Consider the following 25,148-nt stretch of genomic DNA (forward strand, 5'->3'; position numbering starts at 1 on the left):
ACTGTCAGAGAAGCTATAAACAAAGTTGCACCAAAATATATAGTGGCTTTTAGTTTAAATTGTGAAAATATTTTGCTTTCAATAGCTTTCAGATCTTTTGCTGGGTATTTTTGCTTATGCGTCTGCATTAAGTAAGCCCATTTAACAAAACCTGATCCTCTTATAAACATGGAATAATGACAATATCCCACATATGGGTTTCATTAATTTTTGCATGTTTTGAAGTTGCCTTTTTTTTTTTCTCCTAAAGCCAAGCTTCAGAAACAGAAGAGACTGGTGCTGCATGATAGCCAAAAAAGACTAGCTGAGGAATAATAACTTGGAGTAGTTAAATTATTTAACTGTTGTATAACAGATTTTTTTTTTCCAATAGAGAGGGATGCTGCATAATCTGCATTCCTCCCAGTTGCTGTTAGTTGTTTGCTTTGATGGCACTGGCATCAGTTCTGCTGGTTATCTGCAAGCTTTTGTGCTCTTGAGTCTTGTAAATGTTTTGGATTTTAGCCTGAAGAGAAAGCTTCAGAACATTTTCCTCTTTCTTCCTAAGAAAACCAAACCAACTCTTTCCTTGTAGTCACTGGCAAAAATCTCAGATGCTCCATTTTCCTTTATCTGCAGCACAGCAATCTGCAGCTCCTGGGACAGTCCAAATCAGAAGGATAACTCAGGGAAATTGCAGAATATAATAAATGCTGCTTTTTGACATTTTTGGTGCCATTTATTATCATCCATTGTCTTATATGTATTTATCTATTGAAAAAAGCCGTTAAAAATATGAAAATGCATCATCTCTGGCAGGTGGGGAATGAGAGAGGGGAGCACAAAAACTCAGCAACTCAAACTTTCCTAAAGCACCTGTATTGGCTGACATTCCCCATGTTTGCAGGGACATTTCCTAGCTTTAACTGAGTGGAGAGGCACAGGAGCAGTTCCATTATTCCAGTTAGGATTTAACCTCGCAACAACAAATGTTACTGCAGAGGGATCTTTGAAAAGCTGGTAGAGGTGTAGGATATGTTTAGTTTATAACCTTAGAATAAATATTTTATTATTTTTCTGGAGCAGCATCAACTGCTGAGGAAATTCCTTACTAAGGGTGATGCTTCCACGTATCTGGCTGTTATTATACATGTTTTATGCCCTGAAATTCCTTTAAAAATACTTTCTAAAATCAGGCTATAGGGGAGAATATACTCAGCATGGATTGATGCAGCAGTTCTTAATGATGGCTTTGTGGACCCAATGAATCCTTACCCTTGTATATACATCCTTAGTCCAGAGGGATGAAAGTGGGGTAAAAATGGATAAAACCAATTTTTTTTTCCACAGGGTCAACATTCTCTCCTGGGCTCTTGAGCTGTAAAGACATGTTTGTTTAATATTCTTTACAGAGGACTACCAGGGAAACGGATAAAACAGTGAGCAAAGGAATACTCATGTGGTCCTAAAGCAGACCTCCCAGGCAGGAGCTGGACTCCAAATGCCTCCTCTCAAAGTTTGCGTTGGATTTCATTTCAGGTTTCCAAATGCATGGAGAGAGGGCACGAAAATATTGGTTGAATGCAGGTGTAGGTGGGAGGGTGATCTGGAGTGGCTGTTATTGCTGGGAGAGGGGCTTGGCTGCACTCAGAGCATCTCAGCTACCCTTGGGGGCTGAGATCCTCCTTCCCACAAAGCAAACAGGAAAATTGGAAGGGCAGAACAAATGCCACGGTGTCCTCAATCCACTGCCTTCATTAGCAGCCAAGCAGAAAGCTGACCTGGGAATTTGATGGGTGCCTTTGTACAGTGCTCTGCTTTCCCAGTGCTTCCCCTCCCAGATTTTCAATTACAAGATGAAAGAAAAGATAACTTTTCCCCCTTTTGACAGAGTGCCTGGCCAGGACAATACACTGGGTCGTGTGGGCTTCCGAAGGGCTGAGTCTTAGGGACTTCAGTTAAAAAGGAAAAAAATAAAAGAGGGGAAACTGAATCATTTTCTGGCATGATTTATTCATTTGAATGACCCGTCTCTGTTTTTCAGTTAGATTACAGTGCCTTAAACTGTAGGCATGAAAGAATGGTAAAAGTTGAATAATTTCCTCAGTTCAAGATGTGTCATTTTTATATTGTCCATTAATTTCACTCACTCATGCCATACGTCATTTTTGTTGCGCTTTATCCGCCAATTCATCTACATAATCTGCTACCCTGTCTCTGTTTTTAGCTAAAGACATAATTCATCAGCTAGAGCCATCCAGCAGGCATTTCATGGCACTGATCTCGTGTGATGCTGAGGCATCCTGGGGTGGCCCAGGCCATTCTGCCTGCTCCTGTGCCCTGCCCACAGCAGTGGGGATCATTTCAGAGCACAGGGATGTTTCCTGCACTCTGGAAATGTGAGGTGCTTTGCTTTCCTGCACAAAAACTTGAACTGGTTTTTAACCTCCTGTCTTGAACTGTTGAGATTCAGTCTTTCTAGAATATGTTGTTATGGGGGAACAGAACATGTGTTTTCAGTTGTATAAGTCAGTACTTTCTGACTTATACAACTAATGAAACATCCCCTTTTTCTTGCATTTGAGACAAATGCAATGATGTCTTCCTTAACTCCTCTGTAGGACAAATTATTAGACATTGCTTTTATTGGGCTTGAGCAGGCCTTCAGGCATTTGAGGGATGGTCTGTGCAAACCAATTTGAAGTGACTTATATAATGTTTACAGTGTTTTGAAAACTCCTATAAATGCAATGCGCTATTTTAAATACTTTTATTTATGTCATTATCTTTCCAGATCCCCAAATTGTAATCCTTCCTTTATAGGAGAATCACAGTAATTAGTGAACATTACCACTCAATGCGTGCATGTAAAATTTGCATGTTTATTGACAATAACTGAAAACCATAAAGGAAAACATAAACAAATCTATTGTGACCAACTTTAGTGTTGGATGAGATCAGAGAAGTGAGCATCATTTTTTCAGCAGCAGCTCCAGGCTGGGCTGTGCCAGCTGTGAAATCAAAGCATTATCCTCCATCCACTTGTTTTGGTTGCAAATTGTGTTATTATTTACAAAAGTCCCCATTTTTTTGGTGTTTGACCCAATCTGTAAGTCATTAGACCCTGTGTCATGGTGGGAGGAGCCTGAGCATGGGAGCAGCTGCCAGGAGGGCACAGGGGACATGCAGCTGATTTGTTCATAACTCAGGTGCTCCTTGACAGCCTCTTTTGGGACTGTTGCTGCTTTTTCCACTCATGTTTTCCCTTTTCTATTTTCAGAATGTTGAAACTCACAGAGCAAAGCAACATGTCCAGTGCTTGACAGCAGGAGTATTTCTCTCAACTCCCATAACACGCTAAATAAATATCTGTGGGCTGCTCCAAGATCCCACAGCACTGCAGCCAGCTAGACATCCCAACTGCAGTTATTTTTGGTAGAGGAAGAAGCAGATCTTGCAAAGTGATGTAGAGTCAGCTGAGGGGTTGCTAATCTCTTGAGTGGTTGTGTTTCTCCTGTAGCCATTTGGGAGCTGTGAGATGGGCAGTTGACTTCCTCTAGGAGGATGTTCAGGCATGCTCTGTGGCTGACCAAAGCTTCAGCATTTTTCTGAAGGTTATTTGGACAATAGAAATTCCTGAAAAATGCACACTGAGTCTCTGAGAAATATTGGAAAAAGACAAGGGTCAGGAAGTGGCTGAAGGTCTCTCAAGGTGTTTTTGTATTTTCTCAAAACACGTGCTCCATGTATCCGTGTCTGACAGCTTTCCAAGTCCTCCTCATTCCCTCATGGCTCTTTAGCTGTTTCTGTCTGGTTCTGTCTGAGCTCAAACACAGGCTGCAGCTGGACAGTGGATTGTTTGATGTTAAATTCAGCCCAGTCGTGTTGTCCCAAAGCATTGCTCCGTGAGGAAATGCCTCTTTCCAGACCTTGGTGTGAATATATGATTTAAATAGGGAAGTTTTAGGAGAGTCCCAGGCTGGAGAATAAAACTTGTGTTGGTACTATGGATGATTTGGCCCAAGGATTAAATCAAACTGATTAATACGGAGGTGTTTTAGAACCAGGATTTGTGAAGGTTTCTTGCTGCATCACTGACATTACTCTTAGAGTAGCATGGATTTGCCTCAGGTGGTGAGGGACTGTCCATGTCCCCCTCTGTGACTCCTTTTCTTTCCAGGAGGGGGAATTCAAAATCACAGCCAGCCTTTTAGAGCCACTTATAGCTTGGTGGGACACTGCTGGATCGTGCCACGGCCAGAGGGATGCAGCCCAGGACAGGAGTGCCACCACCCCACAGGGATGCAGACGGACAGGCACAGTGGGACTGGGTCAGCCACAAAACTCCTCTCAGTGCTGCAGGCTCCTGCAAACATGAGAAATGCCATGAGAAATCCAGGGCTCTTGACCAAGGTTTGTGGTATGAGTGCTTGCTGGGGTCAGCAGCAGCCTGGTCTGCTTCAAAATCCACATTTGAGTGTCCATCGTGGTCTGGTCTCACGTGGGCGCTGACCTCTCTCCCAGCAGACAGGATGGATGTGCTCTCCTTTCCAGACTGGACGTGCTCCTCTTACAGGCTTTGCAGCATTAGAGTACAGATTTCCTTTGCCTTATTTAGTTTTAGGAAAAAAACGATTTGTTTTGTCTATCCTTGCAAGAGCCAGAAATGTAAAATTTTAACAAGCCTTTCCACAAAGCTACTTTCTTTAAAGAAAAGAGCAATTGAAATTGTAATTCTTCTCTCTTACTGCCTGATGAATTTATTGTCACCTCATTTTAGTGCCCAAAAGTGGGTTTTGCCTAGCTTAAAAAAGGGAGAATTTTTTCCTTTCATCTGCTGCTCCATTAGTTCCTATCAGAGTCGCGGTTTAAAAAGTTAATGCGCCTGAGTATTTCTGCAGATTGCATCATTGCAGTGTTTCATAACGATATGGCAAAAGTAATTTGAAACAGATAACAATAGTTCAGTCTGTTTCAGGATAACCATGATTTCCTTGTCATTAAGAGGTCTGTTAGCGGCCGGAGGAGGAGGAGGAGTTTTATCTGGATGGGTTACAGATCATATGGCGTGATCCAGTGCGGTTGTTCTTTTTTTTTCTTCCCCCTCTTTTCCTTCCCTTGAAATCCGCAGCGCTGGACTTGGGTCTGGATATGAAATGATTGGATAGTTTCAAACTCCTGGCTGCACATAGTGGCTCAGAGCTTCCAGATGTTTTCAATAAGGATCCCAGAACTGTCGCATCAGCAGCCGATGGCCGGGGCTGCTGCTCGCGTCTCCTTTCCATTTTGAGCAACTTGCCAAAAAAAGAGAATTATTTTCTTGTTAGTTTTTTTTTTTTTTTATTTAATCTTTATTTTCTGATCTCCTGTTTCGTGGTGTTTCAGAGCATAAATGCTATATACTGTCTAAACACTTGTATGGCATTCAAGGACTGCCTAAATAGCTGGACAAAAGAGACTGAAAGCTTTTGTTCTGCTCTGTCCCGGCTGAGTCGTGTTCTGTGTCTGCCTGACAGTGCCTGTGTGGATTGCAGGCTGAGTGCAAGGCAAGATTTCTAGCCTGAAACAATGCAGCAAAAGCCCCACCTAATGTGGGAAGAGGGTGATGGTCTCTCAAGGGAGAGCGTGTCTGGCACATTATCTTCTACTTGTTTATATTATATTCCTTCCCCCCCCTCCTTCCTTCAACAGCAAAGTCTGGAGATGAAGATGAGATGCACTTTGGCTGTCTGTAGTCGTCACTGGTCCCCTGATCTTTGCTGTGAGTCAGGAACCTAACTACAGAAAAAACTCTTGGAACAAATTAGGGATTTTGAAGCTTAAATTAAAAAATTAGAAGGGAGAGAAGGGGTTATTTTTTGTCTTGGTGTGTGTTGATTCTTTCCTTCCATGGCTGAAGGTGTAGGGGAGTCAAGGAGATCAACTGACCACCTTTACTAAACCTAGACACATAATTAAGGAGTAAGGCAGGTCATCATCTTGATTCACAGGACATGCACCAAGTCCTGGGACACATCCTGTGCCCAGAGTCACCCAGCCTGGTGTGGGTCTGGTAGTTTCCCTGGCTGCTTCTCTCCACCTGTTTGCACCTTCCACATGAGATTTCTGTTCCTTGCTGCCCCATGAAAACCCCCACTGGTTTAATTGAGGATTTGGCCATCCCAAAATGCTTGTGCATAGCTCAGGAAAATTGGCCTCCTGCCATGAAAGCTGCACATTTCCCAGCATGTCTCCCATCTGCTTTGACTGGAGATGTTTCTCATTTCCCCTTACCTGCAAGAAGGGTGAGGTAATGTGAGCCGCGAAGGACTGGGTGTTGTTTCAGCTGCAAGTTGGACCCATCTTGCATCTCTGTGGAAGATGCACTGTCACAGTTAGTGATGCTCACCTCCTCTGTATGCTGGGCATTCCTTGAGCCCTGGAGCTGTACATCTCTTTCTGGTTGCTAGAGGAACTCTGTGGATCAAAGGTGAAATGCTTTAAATGGAGTGTCTGAGCAGAGCTATGCAGTTGTTAGGATAAATCTTGGCTGGGCATACCAGCAGCTGTAATTAAATTGATTAAATCTCTCTGCTATATCAGTTTAAATAAAAAGGTACTCCATAATGAAACATTAGAACATCATTAAGACATTCTGACTTTGCAAATTCCTACACCTGAACTAAATTCACATACTTTGTTTATGGGTTCCTGTCTTGTAAATTTAGGCTTGAGGAAATCCCTGCCTTTTATGGTAGTATTTGAAAGGCTGGAATGCTGTCACAGCCATTTCTGATTCCTTGTCTCGATGGGCACATGACTTCTGGGACTCATTAGTTGTGGAGAAAACTGGTGGCTCCAGAAAGTCCCCAAAGTACAACCACATTGTGTGTGTCCTAATACTGAAAGCAGAAGCTCTGCTCATTGTTGGAGAGAACGGAGTCATTGGCTGAGATCTTGAGCCAGGGACTGTAGCTGTAAGACAGTCTCATGCAGGAATCCTCCTCGGTTCAGCTGGTGGTGTGGTGGAGATGAAGCTTTGGGGTGTGAGGGAGAGACTGGAGCATAAGGGAAGTGTGGGGAGAGCCTGGCACTGACTAGGTAAGAGTGTACCTGTGTCCCTCACTGGGAGATCTGACCTGCCGTGAGTCCCAGCCTGCTCCAGCGCCTGAGGATACGCTCAGGTGCAAGGCCCAAGACCAGCCTTCGTGTCAGGGCTGGCCTCTGTGTCATCCGGTCTCAGGAAGGGAAGCCCTGTGCTTGGTTACTGAGTCTGCTAAATCTGTAGGGTAGCTTTTGTGTAGTCTGCACAGATCAGGGTGGCACATCCAGGAGCTCTCAGCAGTGTGGTGGTTCTGTAAACTCCTGGGTTGTGGTGTTTTACCGAACAGGCACGGAAGGGAGTCAGTTCCTGTGTTGCTCACAGGCTGTGGTGCAGTGGGTTTGGGCAGTCAGAAGACTGGGTAGCACTGGCAAGAGAGAAGCTGGAGGCCTTGCTTGCAGCAGATGGGTTTAGATCTCCTTTGGAAGACCCATCTTGCATTCAGATGCCGAGAACTTGCGCTTTATCCGTTCCAGTAGGCTGCAGGGTTTGAGTCACCTTTGCAGGAGTTTGAGCTGGTGGCCACAAATCTCTTTATACAGCCAGGGAGCTGGGACCACCCTACAGGACTGGATGAAAAGACCTACATCCCCCTAACTAAGCTCCAGGAGTGGAGCAAATCCCAGCAGCAGGAGGTGGGCCAGTCTGCCGGCACTGCTGTTGCATATCAGCAGTCAAACCTTGGGTTGATAAATGCTGTTTCCAGTTCTGTGTTCTGCTTTGTAGCTTGGGATTAAAAATTCTGCATTTTCAGCTTTTCCATCTAGCAAAGCAGCAAGTTCTGCTCGCTATAAACTCCCAGTCTCTGAAAACTCTGCTTCCCCTTTTCTTCTCTTTTTTTCCTTGTGTTTTGAACTGCCCCCATTCCCTTTTGAATCGGTGAATGAGAGAATGTCTAAAGCCAGGGAAGTATGGAAAGATTTCATCCCTGGAGAGGTCAGGGTGGGGTGGAAGCGGAGGGGGCTGCAAGGGGGCAGTTTGAAAACAGGAAACCATGTGGCAGTGAGCATGCAGGGCGCAGCTGATGTGAATGAGCTATTGAGAGCAGAGAGACTCTCGCTGGCCCCAGCATTAGAAAGACAAAAAACTTTGGGTTGGTTTTTCTTTTTTCCTGCCCCCAAGAAAAAAGCTCTGTCTTTCAGGCTAGAATAGATGAGGGAATATTATATTTTCTGGACAACTAGTTGCTGAGGTCTTTCCTCTGTGTTGCAATCAAACTAAGAAAACATAAATGGCTGATTTCCTTTTTTTTTTTTTTTTTTTTTTCCCATGCGCGCTGATTAAATCATAAGTTTCCGTTCCTGGTTTAGGAAAGCATTAACCTTGAAACTGTCTTTCATTCACCTGCCCTGGGGGAGTGGGAAGAGTCTTTTTACCTCCTGAAAAACACATCCCTTTGCTCTCAGTCTCGTTTTGGACTGAGCAAGCACACCAAGTGCCTGCAGCCAGAGGTGGAAGAGGCTGGCAAAGAAAAGATGCTGCTTTTCTTTTTCTTCCCCCGCTCCCTCCTCTTTTTTTTTTTTTTTCCTCTCAGTGAATCATGCTCCCACAACTGCAAAGTAAATTTGAAAGCCGGGAGAACACTGGTGCAGGACTAAAAAGGCAAGCAGTGACGTCCCAGCCCAAATCAGGAGGGAGTGGCTTTATTTCATTATTTTCTTTCCTTTTGCCCAGTGCTGTCATTAGAAATTTAAACTTAACGCAAACCCAAGCCGTCTCGCCCGGTGAACAGTGAACTGACTTGGAAGGAGGAAAGTACTTTTTTGTTGTTGTTTCTTTCAGTGCATGAGGGCGTGAAAAACAAAACACTTTGGTGACAGTATTTGCGTTGGATACGGAGATTGGTTTTTTTGGTTTGTTTTTGTTTTCTTCCTGAATTAGACCCATCGTGGCTGAGCCTACCTTCTGCATTTCCACTTGGAGTGTCAGTATTCCTGCTGCACACATCTGGCTTTTGTTCTCTTTTCGGGCAGGATTTTCATTCTGGTGCTTTTTGGATATCAAAGTTGTCTGGAAAACATTTTTTTTTGTTATTATTACTGTAACAGGAAGGCTGATACCATTCTTAGCAGTTGCAAAAAAAATAATCCTATATGTATAAAGCTGTCTTCAAATATCTTTTGTTTGCTATAAGTTCCTGCATTGCCTGTATAAGCAAATCTGTTCCGAGAAGACTTTATCAGCCCGGCGCAGCGCTGGGATTTTCGTTTTCCTGTTAAGAAGCTTGGGCAGGCTGGTGTGCTGAGACACAGGGACTCCTCTGAGCACGGATGTGAGAGGTCTGGGGCTGTGGTGAGCCCAGGGTTCATGGTGGGCTCTGCTCCTCTGCTCCCAGCTCTTTGGACAAAATGTACGAACGCCACAAGAGGCGATACAGCCTGTGCGACATCTCCAAGGTGGACAGGACTGTAGATGTTGTGTTGTTAAAGGTATGGTGTTTGTATATATTTATTTATGGGTTCCTTTCCCTTTCATATGTCAATCTGTTCCTTTCTGTGCTTATGTCTCTCAGGGTGATGCAGTGGGGAGGGACAGGTGGAAGAGCTCTTGCCCTTCAGCATGGAGGTGGTTTTGAATTTTATCAAACCATGTCATATTATTGTCATATCATTATCTCTGCAATTAAATAATCTCTTGTGGCATGCACTCTTTGGGAGAGCTCCCTGACCATCTTCCCTGCCCTCTGCCCTTAAACAGTCCCTGGTTTGAAATCCCAGCTGGGCTTTTGTGTGAGGGGAGAAGGCTTTCCATTTCCAGTGCTTGCTTTTTGAGATTGAAAGGCACATGTTCTCCAAAAGATGCATTCTGCCAAAAAAAGGCATAGTGGATGGATCCTCCTTTGCCTCTGTTTTTTGTTTGTGTTAGAAGGGTTGCTGTCAGTCTTGTTGTTTGGGTGTGATTTTGTCTGAGGATGGGTTGGAGCAAGAATCAGGAGTGGCTCTTGGCTAATTGTCCCAGTGTGTTCCTCCTCTAATCTAAAATTAGCAAGTGCTCCACCAAATGGCACAATGGCAGTCTGGGAATGTCCTGTCTCTGTAACAGCTTTGTGGAGCTTCAGCAGTTTCCTGGCAGAGTGGATGGAAATAGGAGAGAAGCCAGAGGGACTGCAAAACACAGCCCAATTCAGAGACCTTAACTGCTGGAAGATCATTTCCTTTCCCTCTCCCTTTTTCTCTTTTCTCTTCTTAGCTGAAGTAGTGGGATTCTGCATGATCATATGGCTTCCTTTTTTATGATTTTTGGTTCATGCTCTTGTTTCCAAGTCAATATAAGAAGATATAACAAATTTATTTTCAATTAATTCTTGTTCTACTTTATCTGCACTAAAAGAGACCTAGCTCTTGTTACCTTGCTTTATTATGAATGAAAGTGCTTTCCTTTAATTCAATGTACTCAGTGGTTTTAGTGGCACAGATAGCTGTAAGTTGTTTTCTCTCCCAGCTCAATTTTTTTAGAGTATTTTAGACCTCTGAAGTTACTAATGCTGGTTGAGGATTGAATCCCATGATACTCAGCCTATAGACACAGTATAAGTCATTAAAAATGTTGTTGCATTGTTCATACACTATTTCTTCCACAGAAATAGTGTGTTTACAATTCTTAATAATTCTTGGGAGGAGACCTCTGATAATTTTGGTTGCCAATAAAAAGCACAATCTTTTTCTTTATGAAGAGTATCTGAATGCCTGGGTTAAAATACAATTCACTAGAATTATCCAGCTTCAGTGTTTCTGATGTCATCAGTTCCTTAAATTAGTTTTTGTTCAGCAAAGCTTAGATTTTATAACAAAATGTGGCTCTTATTAGTTCCAACTGGTATTTTCCTAATTGAGTTTCAGAACTGTGGGTTATACTGTCTGTTCCTGCAAATGACTCAGTGTCCATATATGTGTGCGTGTGTGCACGCATTGCTGCTCCCAACATGGGCTGTACAGCCTGCAGATGTTTAAAATAGGAGGGTGCTGGTGACAGCTACAGCTACAATCAACTCTAGCTCGATTTTCAGTCATCCTCCGTGTTTTCTCTGGTTTCTATAACATAACTGGTAGATGAAATTGAATTTTGATGACCTAGGGATCCAAGCCAGCGCTTGAGTGCGTCAGTGGCAGATCATCTCTTGACGTTAATGGGAGCTGGATCAGGCCCTTAATGAGGGAGCTGGGGGTGGGGCTTCTGTTGGGTTTGGTTTTCATTAAAATACTGAAATAAAACTGTACCTTCTCTAGGCCATTGTATTTTAGGGAGTTAAGAGGACAGGGTTTCTTAATATTGAAAAGCAAGTACATGTCGATAGAAAAAAGCGCACCCAAATTGGATCCATCAAGAGTGTTTGAGCTGATGAAATGTTAACAAGATACCTGCAAAGCACCAACCAGCTTTCAGTTTGGCTGCAGGTTGACTCAGACAAGCTGACATTTCTTGAGTAATGGATGAATATGTTCTTTGCTTCGTTTTAAGGTAGGGAACTCAGTGATCATAGAATTGCTTAGGTTTTAAGGACCTTTAAGATCATCAAGGCCAGCCATTAACCCAGCACGGTCAAGTCCACCTTTAAACCATGTCCCTCAGTGCCACGTCTGTGCATCTTTTAAATACCTCCAGGGGTGGTGACTCAGTCATGACACAGGAAAGAAAACCAGCTGCTGAAAAAGGACAATGGGAACAAGTGGTGAAGAAAGCATTTTGGATGCTAAATGTTTATAGATGAGATTATATTTGCATTGATTGCATCCATTCTTAGAAAGAATTGCAAAAGAACTTTTGGTTCCTACCCATAATTTTGTCATCTGAAAGGCCACTGTCTTGAGACTCAATTTTTCCATGTTTAGATTGAGCCTGAAACAGTGGCTTGTGAAGTTATGAAAAAAATGAACCTCAGCAATTTTGAGGGTTGATGCACACAATTATTTTTGGCTTAAGCATAGTTTCCTCCTCCTCTCCACATATGAAAAAGCAAGAGGCAGCAGGTTACCAGCAGTGTCCCAGTCCCTGCTGGAGGTAGGACTTCATCCTGGGAAGAAATTCCTTACTGTGAGAGATGTGAGGCTCTGGCACAGCTTGTCCAGAGAAACTGTGGATGCTCCATCCCTGGAGGGGTTCAAGACCAGGCTGGATGGTGATTTGAGAAACCAGGGAAAGATGTTGGATTTGCATTATCTTCAAGGTGCCTTCCAACCCAAACCATTCAATGATTCCATGATTGTGTGTCCTTTCCTGGCTGCTGCGGCAATGCAAACTCAATGACCTTGGATCCTGAATTTACTGAATGCACGAAAGCCTGGATGATGCAGAACTGACATAAAAATTTGCTGTCATCGTTCCTGCTGGGTTTGCATTGTAGCAGATGAGGGAGAAGTTGTGGGGTGTGTGGGATGTCTGCTAGTCTGAACATTTTGCTGAGCTCTGAGCAGCTACGTGCAGGGTAAAGCAGTCTGTGCTATGTTATTGCAAGCCCAAAATGGGAAGTCTCAGTGTGCCCATGTGTGCCTTGGCAGCCCTGTCTCATTTCTATGTTGTGCCTGCTACCACAAATAAAACTACAGGGACAGGATACAAAAACCACACTGGCTGGCACCTTGCAGATAGATCCACGTGGAGTCAGACAGGCATTCAATGGGGATGAACAGGCAGTGCTCTGCAAAGTTACAGAGTAAGAACTGGGCTTGCTTTGGGCATGGGAGACTGAATAATCACAGCTGGGAATGTTTTCAAACAGTTTTTGCCTATATCTGCATTTCACCTCTGTATGTGAATGCTGAAGTTGTTAAGGGTAGGCATCAGGAGTAACTTTTTTCACAGCTGGGGCAGTGAGGTTTGATTTTTCTGCTTTATTTTTCTGCCTTTCAGATGAACCAATCCCATTTAGCTTCCAGCTAAGATCAGAACATTATTAATGGAATTAAAACCAGCATCAATAATTAATCATGGTATTTTGAAGTTAAAAGGACAGCACTATTAATTGGTTTTTCTGCTTCCTGGCTGCTCTGGTAGCTTTACCCCAGCACCAGGGAAGATGCTCTGATTGATCCCTGCCTACCTAAGGCAAAGTGCCATTTATAACATCCTAAGCTAAAAGTAGTCTGTGGAGAAGTCCCTGAATTAGCTGGAACTAGGCTTCCTTACTTTTTATGTTGAAGTTTTTCTTCTTTATTATCATATAAGCAAGTTCATTTCTTCTCTGGAGTTGTTCTGGGGAAGGATATGCCCAGCTGATGGGTATGTGGTGTTCTTCAAACTTTGTGGCCCTAAAATGACTAAACTTTAATCCAACATCTATCTCTGCTATTCTGGATGGATGTTGGATTCTAGACACAGAAGTGTCTTTAGAATGTTGTAGAGAATTTTTGAGTTTTTCTGTTTGTGTCTCATGTAGAATTACAAGTGAAAGGGCAGCTTAAATGAAATTATGTGTTTTCACATTAGACACATACATGTTTGTGGGAATTTTGCTCCCATATTAGCTAAGAGATGGGGATTTTTGGGAAAGAAAATGCTGTTATTTTTGAAGCTTAATTGAAGTCTGTTGACTTTTAGTTTTGCTGGTGGAAGACATTGCAATGCCAAGGGCTGGAAAATGTACTTGGGGCACACGTTCCTTTTCCCTGCTGGGACATTGCTGGGGGATAAATGCACTCTAGGAATTTCGTGTTGCTCTTGCACCATAAAGAGCCAATTTATTCAGTCATGTAACATGTCCTGTGCTTGTAGGAGCCTTTTTTGGTGAAATCTTTTAATATAGTTTTCTGTAGCACTGCTGGCTTGTTACTATGCAAAAGGTCAGTTTGGACCTCCTTGAAAAAATGTCCTGATATGGTGTCACGGCTCTGTAAAGATAAAAGACTCAGTGTAGCATATTCACAGTGCTAGAAGAAAAAACCTCCATAGAAATAATTGCAGAAATGCAATTATTGTTGTCCCTTTTGGCATACATTTGAGAGTGTCTTTGGGTTCTGCATCTACCTGTTAATATCATCCCACAAAGCTAAGAAAATACACAGGGAGATTACCATAATAAAAATTTAAACAAAAAATAAATGTGGAACTTGCAAGCAAATTGATATGTCTGCTCTTAATATTGTCTGGCAAGATGATTGCCAAAGCAGTGGTTGCTGCTCTTGATGTGAGTTTTGTGTGCATGGAGTCTTTCTGCAGCAACAGATGTTGAAGGAAAACAGTGGAAATTCCTTCCCCAGATGCCCCATCCTTCATGCTCCTTTTCAAACGCTTTTGGAGGATCTTGAAAGGTGGTTCTTGTGAAGGGGGTAAATCAACTCTTGCTTCAGTTTCTAGTGCAGGAATTGCAGGCAACTGGATAGTTTCATTGTAAATGGAACTGTAAAGTAAAAGTTGTTCAGCATAAACATTGAACTCCAGTTACGTGTACAAATTTCTTTAATCCTATATGAAAGTTTCAGGAACGGGAAATTCCTAGAAAATAATTACGATATACATAGAACTTTTAAAAAATCATTGTATAATTTCTGCTTATGAAACAAATTAATTATAATTGAATTTGAATTACTGCTTTTTTCTACTACTTTTATTCTACAGTGGATATTTAAAATGGATATTACTCAGTGTGGTGCACAATTACTTAATGACACACTAAGCAAGCTACAATTACTCTCCTAAATATTTTCCTATGTGCAGTAGTATCTGGTTTTAGCTGCAAGGTAGATCATAGTCTGGAAGCTGAGGAAAATAAAAGGAGAAAAATGGAAACTTGCACATTTAGGACAAAGTTAAAATAATATGGAGGGAAGATGAATCTCCAGGGATCTGCTAGGAAATGAAAGTTAAAGTCATCTGGTTCCTTGTGCTCTGGAGATGTTGATTTATATCACGACCAGCGAGGTTGACAAGTGCAAACTTTTGCAATAGCAAAAGATTTCCTGGAAGGTCAGTGTGTTCTCTTTATTGTGAAATGGAAGGCAAGAAGAGTTAAAATAAAACCAGAGGGAGAGAGAAAGGACTCTTCCATGCTGGAGATAGGAGCCAGGTAGTCCCTGGCCCTTGTGATGCCTGTTCCTCCAGCATACAGCTCTGCCCTGGATATTGTTGGAGTGTCTTTGAGAAGGAGGTCCTGAGCCTGGTTTTATGGGCAGGCACCACACTGCATGGATTAGATAATTCCTTGTCCAAGGGGAGAGGAAGGAAGAGCCTGGGAGTGGAGTGTGGGCTCACTCACAGTTCCTGTGGGACAGAGGATGCCTCAGCCCAGGGTGTCTCACAGTGTCCAGTGCTGTCCTTTTTTTATGCATTAAATCACATCAAGTTTCAAGTTCGGGGTCTGCAGGAAGAGTCAGGAAATACCTGTGTGTGCCCAGAAAGGGTAATGGAACCATCTGCTGCTCGCAGCTCCAGCTGGTGTCCTAAAGGCATCTTTGAACATTTAGCCTGCTGGAGTTTCACCGGCAAACAGAAAATCCTGCAGGATTCAGTTTTTGGTGCCTGGGGATGTGCTTCCATGATTCATTCTGTGTCTGAGCTGCAGATAAACACATTCAGGCTTCTGTATGGAAAAATAGCTGTTTTCTCCTGGCATTTCTTCAAGGGCTGTGTATTGAAACTCTGTTCCCAGAGGCTGTTTCATATTCCCTCTGCCACTGGAACAGCACTGCACCCTCTGCTCCTGCTGCAAAGACTTGGGATGCCTGGAATCAATGAGTTATAATCAGTGTGGGCAAGCAAGCAAGTGTGGGGCTTTTATCATCTTCTGTGGCCACCAGCCTGTGGTTCTGTCCTTAGGCTTCTCTCAGCAAAACAAGAAAATGGGGGGAAAAGGGAGGAATTTTCTCACATGCAATGCACACGTGTCTGCACAATCCCAAGACAGCCTCATTTGAAATTTCTCCATACTGGTACATTCCCCAGCTCCTGATGTTTAGATGCTTTTATAAAGACAATTTCCCCTCCAGCTCTCAGTGTCTGTACCTGTAGTCAGTAGTCCTGAGTAAATACAAGCAGAATTCAGGTGTTGAGGAGGGATCCCAGTACGTTTTGAGGATCTATGGACCACCCAGTTCCCTGAGAGCAAGCAGTGAAACTCCCTCAAAGCCTGTCTGGGCTCGTTTTTGGCCCAGGGAATACTTGTATATAGTAGTGGTTTCCTTTGTTTTTGTTTTGATGGTGATTATTATTTTTCCTCAATTAGGGCTACTGAGATAAATATTTAATTTCTAATGTTTTATTTTGTACATAATCAAGGATATCTGAAGCAGCACCTTAAACCTCATTGTTACTCTCTCATTACTTTTTTTAATAGAGAAAAGCAGACGTTTTCAATACTTGGCAAAGCCACAGGGCTGAGGAGAGAACTGGCTGGGAAATTGGAAAAATGCTCAAATCTTTTTTGAAAAAATGCCAATGTCTATAATGCATTTTCAGTGAATGACTCAATTGGTTCTATTAAAGGAAAATATATAATGTTAATTCAGCCTAATATGGCTTATTCAACAGACAACTTGAACCTCTTCCTATTTTGCTTTCTTACTGCTAATTACTGAATGAGATGTTTAATTATTCATTTCCAGTAGTGGATACCAGTATAAATCAGGAGCGGTTCCTTTGATTTTGATGGTGATTTGTTTATAATTAAGAAGGGTCAGACTCTTCTTAAGGAGGAAGGAAGGAGGTACAAGTCAGTCAGGAGGAGACAGAATTTGATTTTGTATCTGAAACAGGTCATTCCTTCATTTGTGTGGACTTGAGCACATTTGCATTTGTCCTTCTGTGTGTGTTCAGCCTCAACTTCTAGATATAATAAGGTATAGGAAAGTGTGGTGCAAATTTATTCTGCTTTGTCTGGAGAGAAAAGAATAACAGCATGGTATTTATTGACTTTACAGTCATCAAGTGTTATTTATTGACTTTGCAGCTCTTTTAAGACTAAAAAATAATAAATTCTGTGGTTAAGTTTAGATGCTAAGGTTAGATGCCGCACAGCCTTGCTGAGAACAGGGAGTGTCTTCTATTGAAAGAATCAGAACATGACCCACTGTCCATGCAACAGTTAAAATGCAACATCCTTGTGTTACTTTGGAAAGCAAAAAACACATTGTTCTGAAGTTTTGCTTACAAATCCTTTTTCAGATTTAAGATTACTTCTCTTTTCCTCACTGCCTCTCATTTAATATGGATGTATTGTATGTAAAAGGGAGAAAATGGATACACAGTGGAGCAGAGGTGCAGGGAACACTGGGATCTTAGATGTGTGAACATAAAGGGGTGTGATGGGGTCTTGGGTGAATATCTGTATAATGGAGTCAGGGAGTAAGAGCTACAAAGTGTACATCATCCCTAAGGAAAATAGCCTGCAAAATTCCATGGAGATGGCAGGTACTTCCAGGTGGGACATGCACTGAGGTCACCCCGAGACCTGACTCTGGTAGAGCTCAACATCTCCTTCACCTCTCCTGGGAAACTCCTGCTCATTTTTCCCCTCTCAGAGCTTCTGTTTCTTCCTTGTCTCTGTCAGCAGGAGCTGCTGACTGGGGAAGGTCATGGCATCCTCTCCACTGGAGGATTTTAAGGGCACAGAGTTGGATTAGGACCTCTGAGATGGTAATTGAGCCTAACTTGGCGCAGCAGCAGGCAGGGACTAGCTGACCTGTCACAGGCCCTCCCAACCCCGTTTTGTCATCGCACAAGTATGGAGGAGGACAAAGCCCGAGGAAGAAAAATGTGCTGTAGCAAGGAGCTGCCAGGTCTGGGGGAGTGCAGGGTTGCCTGTGTGGTGTGGAGAGCAGGAGGTGCTGGCAGGAGCCCCTCGGGTGACAGGCAGGGGACGCAGCCAGGGCGGGGAGGAGCCAGCCAAGGGCTGCAGCAACACATTCCATGATCTCAGTGAGAGAGGAAACAAGGACGTGGGTCATTAGTCAAAGCAGCACGTCAGGTCAGGGGTAGGAGAGGCTTGGTTTTAATTTATTTTAGAAAATAAATAATAAGAAGGCAAAACCAGTGCGTTTCATAGCATAGGAGGAAGGAGAACGTTGAGGGGATGGGAATTCAGCAACGGGCTGCAAAAATAGAACAGGGTCATGGAGGAGATTTGAACATAGGTCAGAGGCTAAAAGGAAATGTTAAAACTTTGTTATTTGAAAGGTAGGAAAGGAAATTATTTCAGGAGATAAAAGGAAAGCCAGAGAGAGGATAGGAGAAATACTTGTCATATAAAATCAGGCTAAGTCATCCATTTCAGTAGCTTTCTTTTAGCTGCAGCTTAACACGTGAGATCCTGTGTGTTGAGACAGGTCAGTAGGGGAAGTAACTTCTGGGTTTTTGTGGTGTGGGACAGGTGAGATTTGCATGCAGTTGACAATAAGGAAAGGCATTTGGCTCAAAGAAATGGCAGAGAGAGTAAAGGGACTTCCAGAGTCTGCCAGCTCTAGACAAAAGTGATGGGAAGTGAATGTTGGATGAGCCAAGGATTGTGGATAGTCCAGCAGACTTCTGAGTCAAAATGTTGGACAGCACAACCCGAGTGAGGAAGATGAAAGCACAGGCAGAGGGAGGAGGAGGCTGAGAACAGATCAGTCATCCTTGCTGAAAGACTGGGAGTCATGGAGAGGGTGAAGGACGGGGTGAGGTGATAAGGGCTGATGTTGAAATAAACCATGTGATATGTCTTAGTGTTAAAATGGGTGTTTCTATCGTAGTCATTTCAGTTAATGCTGGCCCAAAGTGCTTCTGGTTCTCACCATGACTTGGGCACTTCCCAAGCCCTCTATTCCACATCACCAGAGCACTTTGCTATCTCTGAGCTAATTATCTGTACAGCAGTATGGGTGGTAAGGAATTCCTATTCTGTTGGTAGTGAACTGAGGCTTAAATCAGAAGAGTATATCCCTGCAGTCCCGCTACAAGTGGAGGTGGGACTTGAGGCCAAGGTTATCCAGTCCTCTCCTAGCAGCTTAAACACTGACTCATCCTCCCTCTGATCTTCCTTGAGCAGGAGCCACCTTCAAATCAAACTTTCCATAGAGAAATAAAGGGTTTTGGCCTATTCTAATGGTTTGTTTAGCGATGCAGAAATAAAATCGTATGTTACTTTTGACATTTTTATTATTGGGAAAAAATTAAGCCATAACTCTGAATCTGCTGGTTGATGCAGAGGGGATATTGGAGAAGAAACTAACAGGGGTGCTGGTGAGATGGCCTTTCTCTGATGTGCTGTGATGTGTTTTGCAGATAAACCGTGGGAGCTGGTGTCCGCTGGAGCCGTGTCCTGACCCCTCCCTGCTGGAGCGCAAGCGCACGCGAGATTCTCCAGGTGAGCCACACCAGCAGCCCCCCTCCCCACCTTTTCTGTCCTCCCTGTCCTCCTCCTCACCTTTTCTATTCCTCCTTTCTTCCCTGTCCTGCCCAGCTTTTCTATTCCTCCTTTTCTCCCCATCCTCCTCACTTTTTCTGTCCTCCTTTTCTCCCTGTCCTCCTCACATTATCTATCCTCCTTTTCTCCCTGTCCTCCTCCTCACCTTTTCAATCCCTCCTTTCCTCCCTGTCCTCCTCCTCACCTTTTCTATCCCTCCTTTCCTCCCTGTCCTGCCCAGCTTTTCTATTCCTCCTTTTCTCCCCGTCCTCCTCGCCTTTTCTATCCTCCTTTCCTCCCTGTCCTCCTCACCTTTTCTATCCCTCCTTTTCTCCCTGTGCTCCTCACCTTTTCTATCCCTCCTTTTCTCCCTGTCTTCCTCACATTTTCTATCTTCCCTTTTCTCCCTGTTTTTGACATCCTGGCCTGGATGGGGAAAACACATAAATTAAATAAACTGTGTAATGACTGTGCTGTGAGTCATTGTTAGCACATGGCTGCAGCACTTGACTAGCAGGGAGCTGTGTAGTGTGTCACCATCTCAAATAACTCTGCATTTCAATGTTTCAGTATTTTGATTTTTCCCCCTCCTTTCCTTTTTCTAAATAAACTTGAAAGATGTTGCAAGCAGCGCACAGACATGGTTTCTAGCTAAAAGGATAATTTCATAAAAGAAAAAAGCCAGAAATTTGAGCTCCTAAATCCATATCTAAACCCAAATGAGTGGCTTGAGATTTTTAGTTTTTCCCCCCTCCTGCTCTGAAAGTTGCCATGATTCCAGGCTCAGGAAGCAGGAAGGCTGTTCAGAGCCATGGTTCCCACACCCTGCCCACCAGCTGTGCCAAGCTCCCATCCCAGCCCTGCGTGCTGGCTGGTGCTTTCTGGCTCTTCCACTGGGACACAAAATCTAGTCTGGGCAAGCTTCAAAGAAGGGTTGGTGTCCAAGATAAGAAAAAAAGCATTTCCTTTCACTGGATTGTGCGTGTTCGAAACAAATAGAGTAATTGATCAGGGCCCTGAATAGGGACTTTGCTCAGGCTGCTCATGGACAGGAGGCTTCTTGCCCTGCTGTCCTTATGAGCAGTGGTCTCACCCAAATCTCCTTCAATTTATCTGAGACTTGAAAGAAAATGACTGAGTGTCAGTGTGAAATTTAAACTCGGTCTGTCAGTCTGTAAGAAGGGATAGTGTGGGTTAGTGACCTGAGGGGTTTATCCTAAATAGAAGTTCTAGCTCATTCAAAGTTAAATAAGTACTTTTTTATTAAAAACAAAAATACAGAAATAGCGACCTTATTTAGAAAAATCATTAACAGCAATAGCTGTTTCAGGAGTGTTTTTACATGGACTCATTTGACTTGCTAAATATATAATCACATATTCCTATGGATCACTATCAGTTGCACACCTATTAATTATCTAATGCACTATTACACTATAGAAACATAATATTAACTATGTAATTAGATAGCTGTATATACAATTTTATATTGATAGTTATAGTAATACATGCCTGTAACACAGACATGAAGAGATAGTTTTTTAAGTAAATGTGCTCTCCAGATGGACTGAGCAGCAGAACGATCTCAGGTTATGCAGGTTCTTCCCTTTCTAGAAATAACATTGTTACTGCACAGGCATCCTCCTGCTGCTCTGTGGTGCTGGGCAGCATAGAGAGGGCAAGAAAAATCTGGCATACTTAACAACAATGAAACCACAAGCTGTCAATATGGCTAACTTAAAAATGCAATACTTGATAAGGAATTAGACCTTTTTAATCTGCTGAAATGACTTGAAAGGACAGAGACCTCAGATCTTAGAAGGTAACTCCAGAAATTGGAGCTTTTCATTTTCTGTGGTTTTGAAGTTAGGTGTGCAGAGGAGTGTAGCACATACATAGTTATCAGCATGGAATTGAAGGGCTTAGCCCTGGCTTGGAGGACACAAGTGTTTGGAAAATGTACAGAAGATATTGCTTGGAAATGTTCTTCCTAGAGCTTTTTTCTCTGTATTTTCTTTGCCTTTATATTATGCACAGAAGTGTTGCCAGGGGTGTGAGACACAGAGCCTGGCTTTGTGCAGCGTCTGTGCAATTGAAAACAAACCCAGCAAACTGAGAAAAGGGGAGGGAGAAAACGGAGAAAATATGCACACCTCCAACCAAAAGTAAAGGGAAGAAAGGGTTTGGGAATGAGTTTCTCAGCACAAATGAGCTGAGGAGTGTGGAGGGGTCCCCATCACCCTGCTCCTCATCCTTCTTCCTCTCTGCTTCATCTTCTCCTCCTAAGGAGCTTTTCTGCCTCTCATGCTTTATCCTCAGGCTGAGGTATCCATGCACATCTGAGCTGTCCCCACTGATTTTCCAGTGGAACGTGGCTGGAGCCCCTTTGTTTTTCAGTCTGGGCTGTGGACATGCTGTGCTGGCTGCCAGCTGGATGAACAGCGCCTGGCCCACGTCCCCACAGCCGCTCCGTCTCTTCTTTCCCTTCATTCCCCCCTTCTCCTCTCCCCTCCCTTCTCCCCCTCGGTGATGGAAAAGCAGTTCAGATTTTCCAGGTTTACTGAAAGGGGAACAGGAGCAGCTGCAGCATCCAATAAGTGCTTTTCCAACTCTCCACAGTGTGGAAATTCCTCTGTGGGGTAATGGGGTTTCTGACTGGCTTCAGCTCCCCCTGCCCCAAATGGGGTCAGCCCCACCACTATCAAAATAATTCTGTTTTCTCCAGAAGTGGAGTCACTGCCATCACGTGGGATGTGGCCAAAGTGTTCCATAGCTGCTGTCAGGCACAGATTAAGGATGGGGAAGGCAAAGAAGTGACCTTAAGCTACCAAACCTGTCGTCCTTTCAGTGATGTTTAAGCTTGATGTCACCAAGGTTGGAGTTAGTGAGGTATAATTTACGAGTGAACTAATATTTTATTGCCCTGGCTCCTCTCCAGACAGCTGAGCACATTTTGGATATGTTTAGTTAGAGGAGGTGCAAAGTAACACCTTTCTTTAAAAAACAAATAAATAAAAAGGAACAAACTAATAATTAGAAAATATTTTGAACTGGGAAATTTGTGTTCAATTTTTGCCAAAATTATAATTTATACTTTTTCCTGAAGGGTGAACAAATAAAATATGTGCAGGCATCTCTTAAGCAAATACTTGTCTGTTAAAGGTTTTGGAAAGAGGGCTTTTTCAAGGGCTGCAGTCTAGTTCTGTACTTCTGATTAACCCAGTGCAAACAGCTGGAAGCACTTGAGAAAAAAAGAGATGCAACATGCTTATATTTCAATGTCAGGAGTTACAAAAGCTGAGAGGTTTTTTAAAAAATCACTTAATTTTTGAATCTTGAAAAAGTAACGCTTGTCGTGGAATTCACACTTGCTGCTTTTTCAGTAAGAAGTATACAAGAAATTAAATAATTGTCCAAAATATGTATTAAAAGCACTTTGGCATTTAGAGGGTATTGATTCTTTGAGAAAGAAGGTAAATATTGACAAGTTATATTTTTATATTTATTCAATATGAATCTAATGTTGCATTTGTTGAAATCTCTAGGAAACATTCCACATGCACTGTTATGGGATACCTCATATGTAGCATATTTATCAGCACCTCAAGCTACAAATATTTTCAGCTGTTTCATGCAGAATTTCAGTTTGCACCATGTACTTCAATGATGCACTTAAAAAGGAGTTTTAAACTCTGGAATAAATAATTTGAGAATTCACAGGCAGTTTTGAGAGGTGAGCAGATGTATAAAGCTTTATTCGTAAAGCTGTGTGTTTTAAATCCTGGAATTCCCTGAGAGAATGTAGTCTGATGGCTTTACCAGTACAGAATCCAGGGGTAAAATGCAAGTTATAGATATTTTTAATGACCACCAAAATAAATGTGTGGATGCTGCAGAAAGCCTCAGGTTATGACTCTTTGTGCTTTGCTCCTGCAGAATGTGAGAACTTCTTGGAGGATGGGCTGAGCAGCGTCTGTGCCTCGTCACAGGGTGCTCTCAAAAGAGAGTCTGGGAGTGAGTCTGACCTCTTCCCCTTGCCTGGTGATGGGATGGAAGACCTTGTCTTTGGGAAGGTAAGAAAGCCTGGTTGGGATATGGTTAAAAAAGCCCCTGATAAACCCATGCAGCACACACAGAGCATCTTGGTTTCTCTGGCGAGTTGGAAAGCTGGAAGTGATTATCCTGGAACCGAATAGATGGGAAGGATCCGGTCTCCTCCTTGGGTGCAGCAGCATGAGGGATGTATTTACTTGCAGCAGAATTCCAAAAGCTGTGCAGCCCCCAGTGGTTAAAAAAATGGAAGTAATTTTGTCTGTCCAAAAGTAAATCAGGCACCAGAGAAAGAGTTGAAAAGGTGGATTTTCTTGCAAGGTCATTAGGGATTGCACAGACGATATGAAATCCATCTTTAACTCATGTAACAAAGAGCTTTTCTCCAGTAAACCATGACCTCTGTGCTGATACCTTCAGATTTATATGCTGTAATTCTCAGAGGAACCAGTGTTTTTCTGTAAATTCAGTGTCATAGGAAGGAAACACTCATTCTAAATACTTCAGGCCAATTCCAGGGAATAGTTTTGTTGCCTAGGCGACATACCTCTAATGCCTGTTTACGTGCAAGTAGAATGAAAGTGTTTTCAAGTTTGCTTAAAATCAACAACAGAAGTCATTGCTAACCTTAGTCATCCCTGTACCCTTTGTGTTGATGAGGAGGAGTGGGAGAGACCTGAGAGGCAGAGCTGAGCAGAGGATGTGCCTCCCTTTGGCATCACTCTTTTGCATCTACGTCAGAGCAGCCTGAATTTGTTCAGGGGGTCGTTAGGTTTTTGCTCTTGCTGGTAATTCATACTCTTCTTGGCATAAGCAGATGATGAAAAAGCAACCAGAAAGACTAAAGTGATGTAGAATCAAAAGGGATGTGACCCTTCTTTAGAGCAGCCATCACTGTGGTCTCCATGAAATCCCACTCTTTGGTTCAGCTGCAGCTCACAGGTTTGGGGAGATGCAACTCCTGTTCTGAAAAACATAACTCTCAGAGTAGCTTTCACACTGGCTTTCTGAGAAATGTATGGATTGAAACAGAGTTCTGTTTGCTGAAATCAAATCAGATGCTGGTGAATATTTTCCAGCAGGATGGGAAACACCACAGCCCAGGCTGAGTGATCTCATGAGCTATAAATGAACAGTAAAGTCATCCTCCATGCACGTGGTAGGGCACAGAGCTCACCAGCCTCGCCCTTTCCCATCCTGCTGTCAGAAGGATCTGGGGCCCTGGGCTGTCAGGGGACAAGGCTGTTTGGCAGAGCAGGCTGTCTTCAGTTCCCCTGTGTAGAGTGTCCCAGGCTGTGACAGGCAGCTGCCATTTGAGCCTGATTTAATGCTTGTATGGGAAAGTGTGGGAGAAGAGTGCAGTGGGAGCACAGCAAAGTTTGTATTATACAGAATTCTAACTTTTCCACTTTCTTATGTGGAAAGTTTCCTCCTTCAAATAGGAGAAAGAAAGACTAAAATATAACCAGAGTAGGTAGTGCAGTGGAGCAGGGATGCCATAGGGAAGGGAGAAGGTGGTGGGGAAAGCAGGTCTTCAATTGCCAGTGGAGAGAGGGCAAAGGCAGGAGTTCTTGTCTTTGTAGAAAGGGAATTCCCTAATTTGGTAGCCTTTGCATTTTTCTCATTATGCAGTGGGTTGCAGACTTTGTCTTCAAATGGCTTCAAAAGGTCCCTGAGATGTGTTTAGGAAGTTATTCAAAGCTAATCTCAACCTCAGTTGCTTTGTCT

General features: G+C 43.1%; 1 protein-coding gene across 1 annotated transcript in view; it reads left to right on the forward strand.

Annotated features, from left to right (window-relative positions):
• The window catches only part of AKAP13 (A-kinase anchoring protein 13), a 209,482-nt gene that overhangs the window by 126,618 nt on the left and 57,716 nt on the right, over positions 1-25,148 (forward strand). The window contains exons 11-12 of the mRNA XM_059482575.1: positions 19,250-19,331; positions 23,307-23,443. Of these exons, the coding sequence (XP_059338558.1) occupies positions 19,250-19,331; positions 23,307-23,443 (219 nt within the window). The remainder of the gene's footprint in view (positions 1-19,249; positions 19,332-23,306; positions 23,444-25,148) is intronic.

The sequence above is a fragment of the Ammospiza nelsoni genome, chromosome 14 (assembly GCF_027579445.1).
Source record: "Ammospiza nelsoni isolate bAmmNel1 chromosome 14, bAmmNel1.pri, whole genome shotgun sequence".
In the NCBI taxonomy this organism is placed as follows: Eukaryota; Metazoa; Chordata; class Aves; order Passeriformes; family Passerellidae; genus Ammospiza; species Ammospiza nelsoni.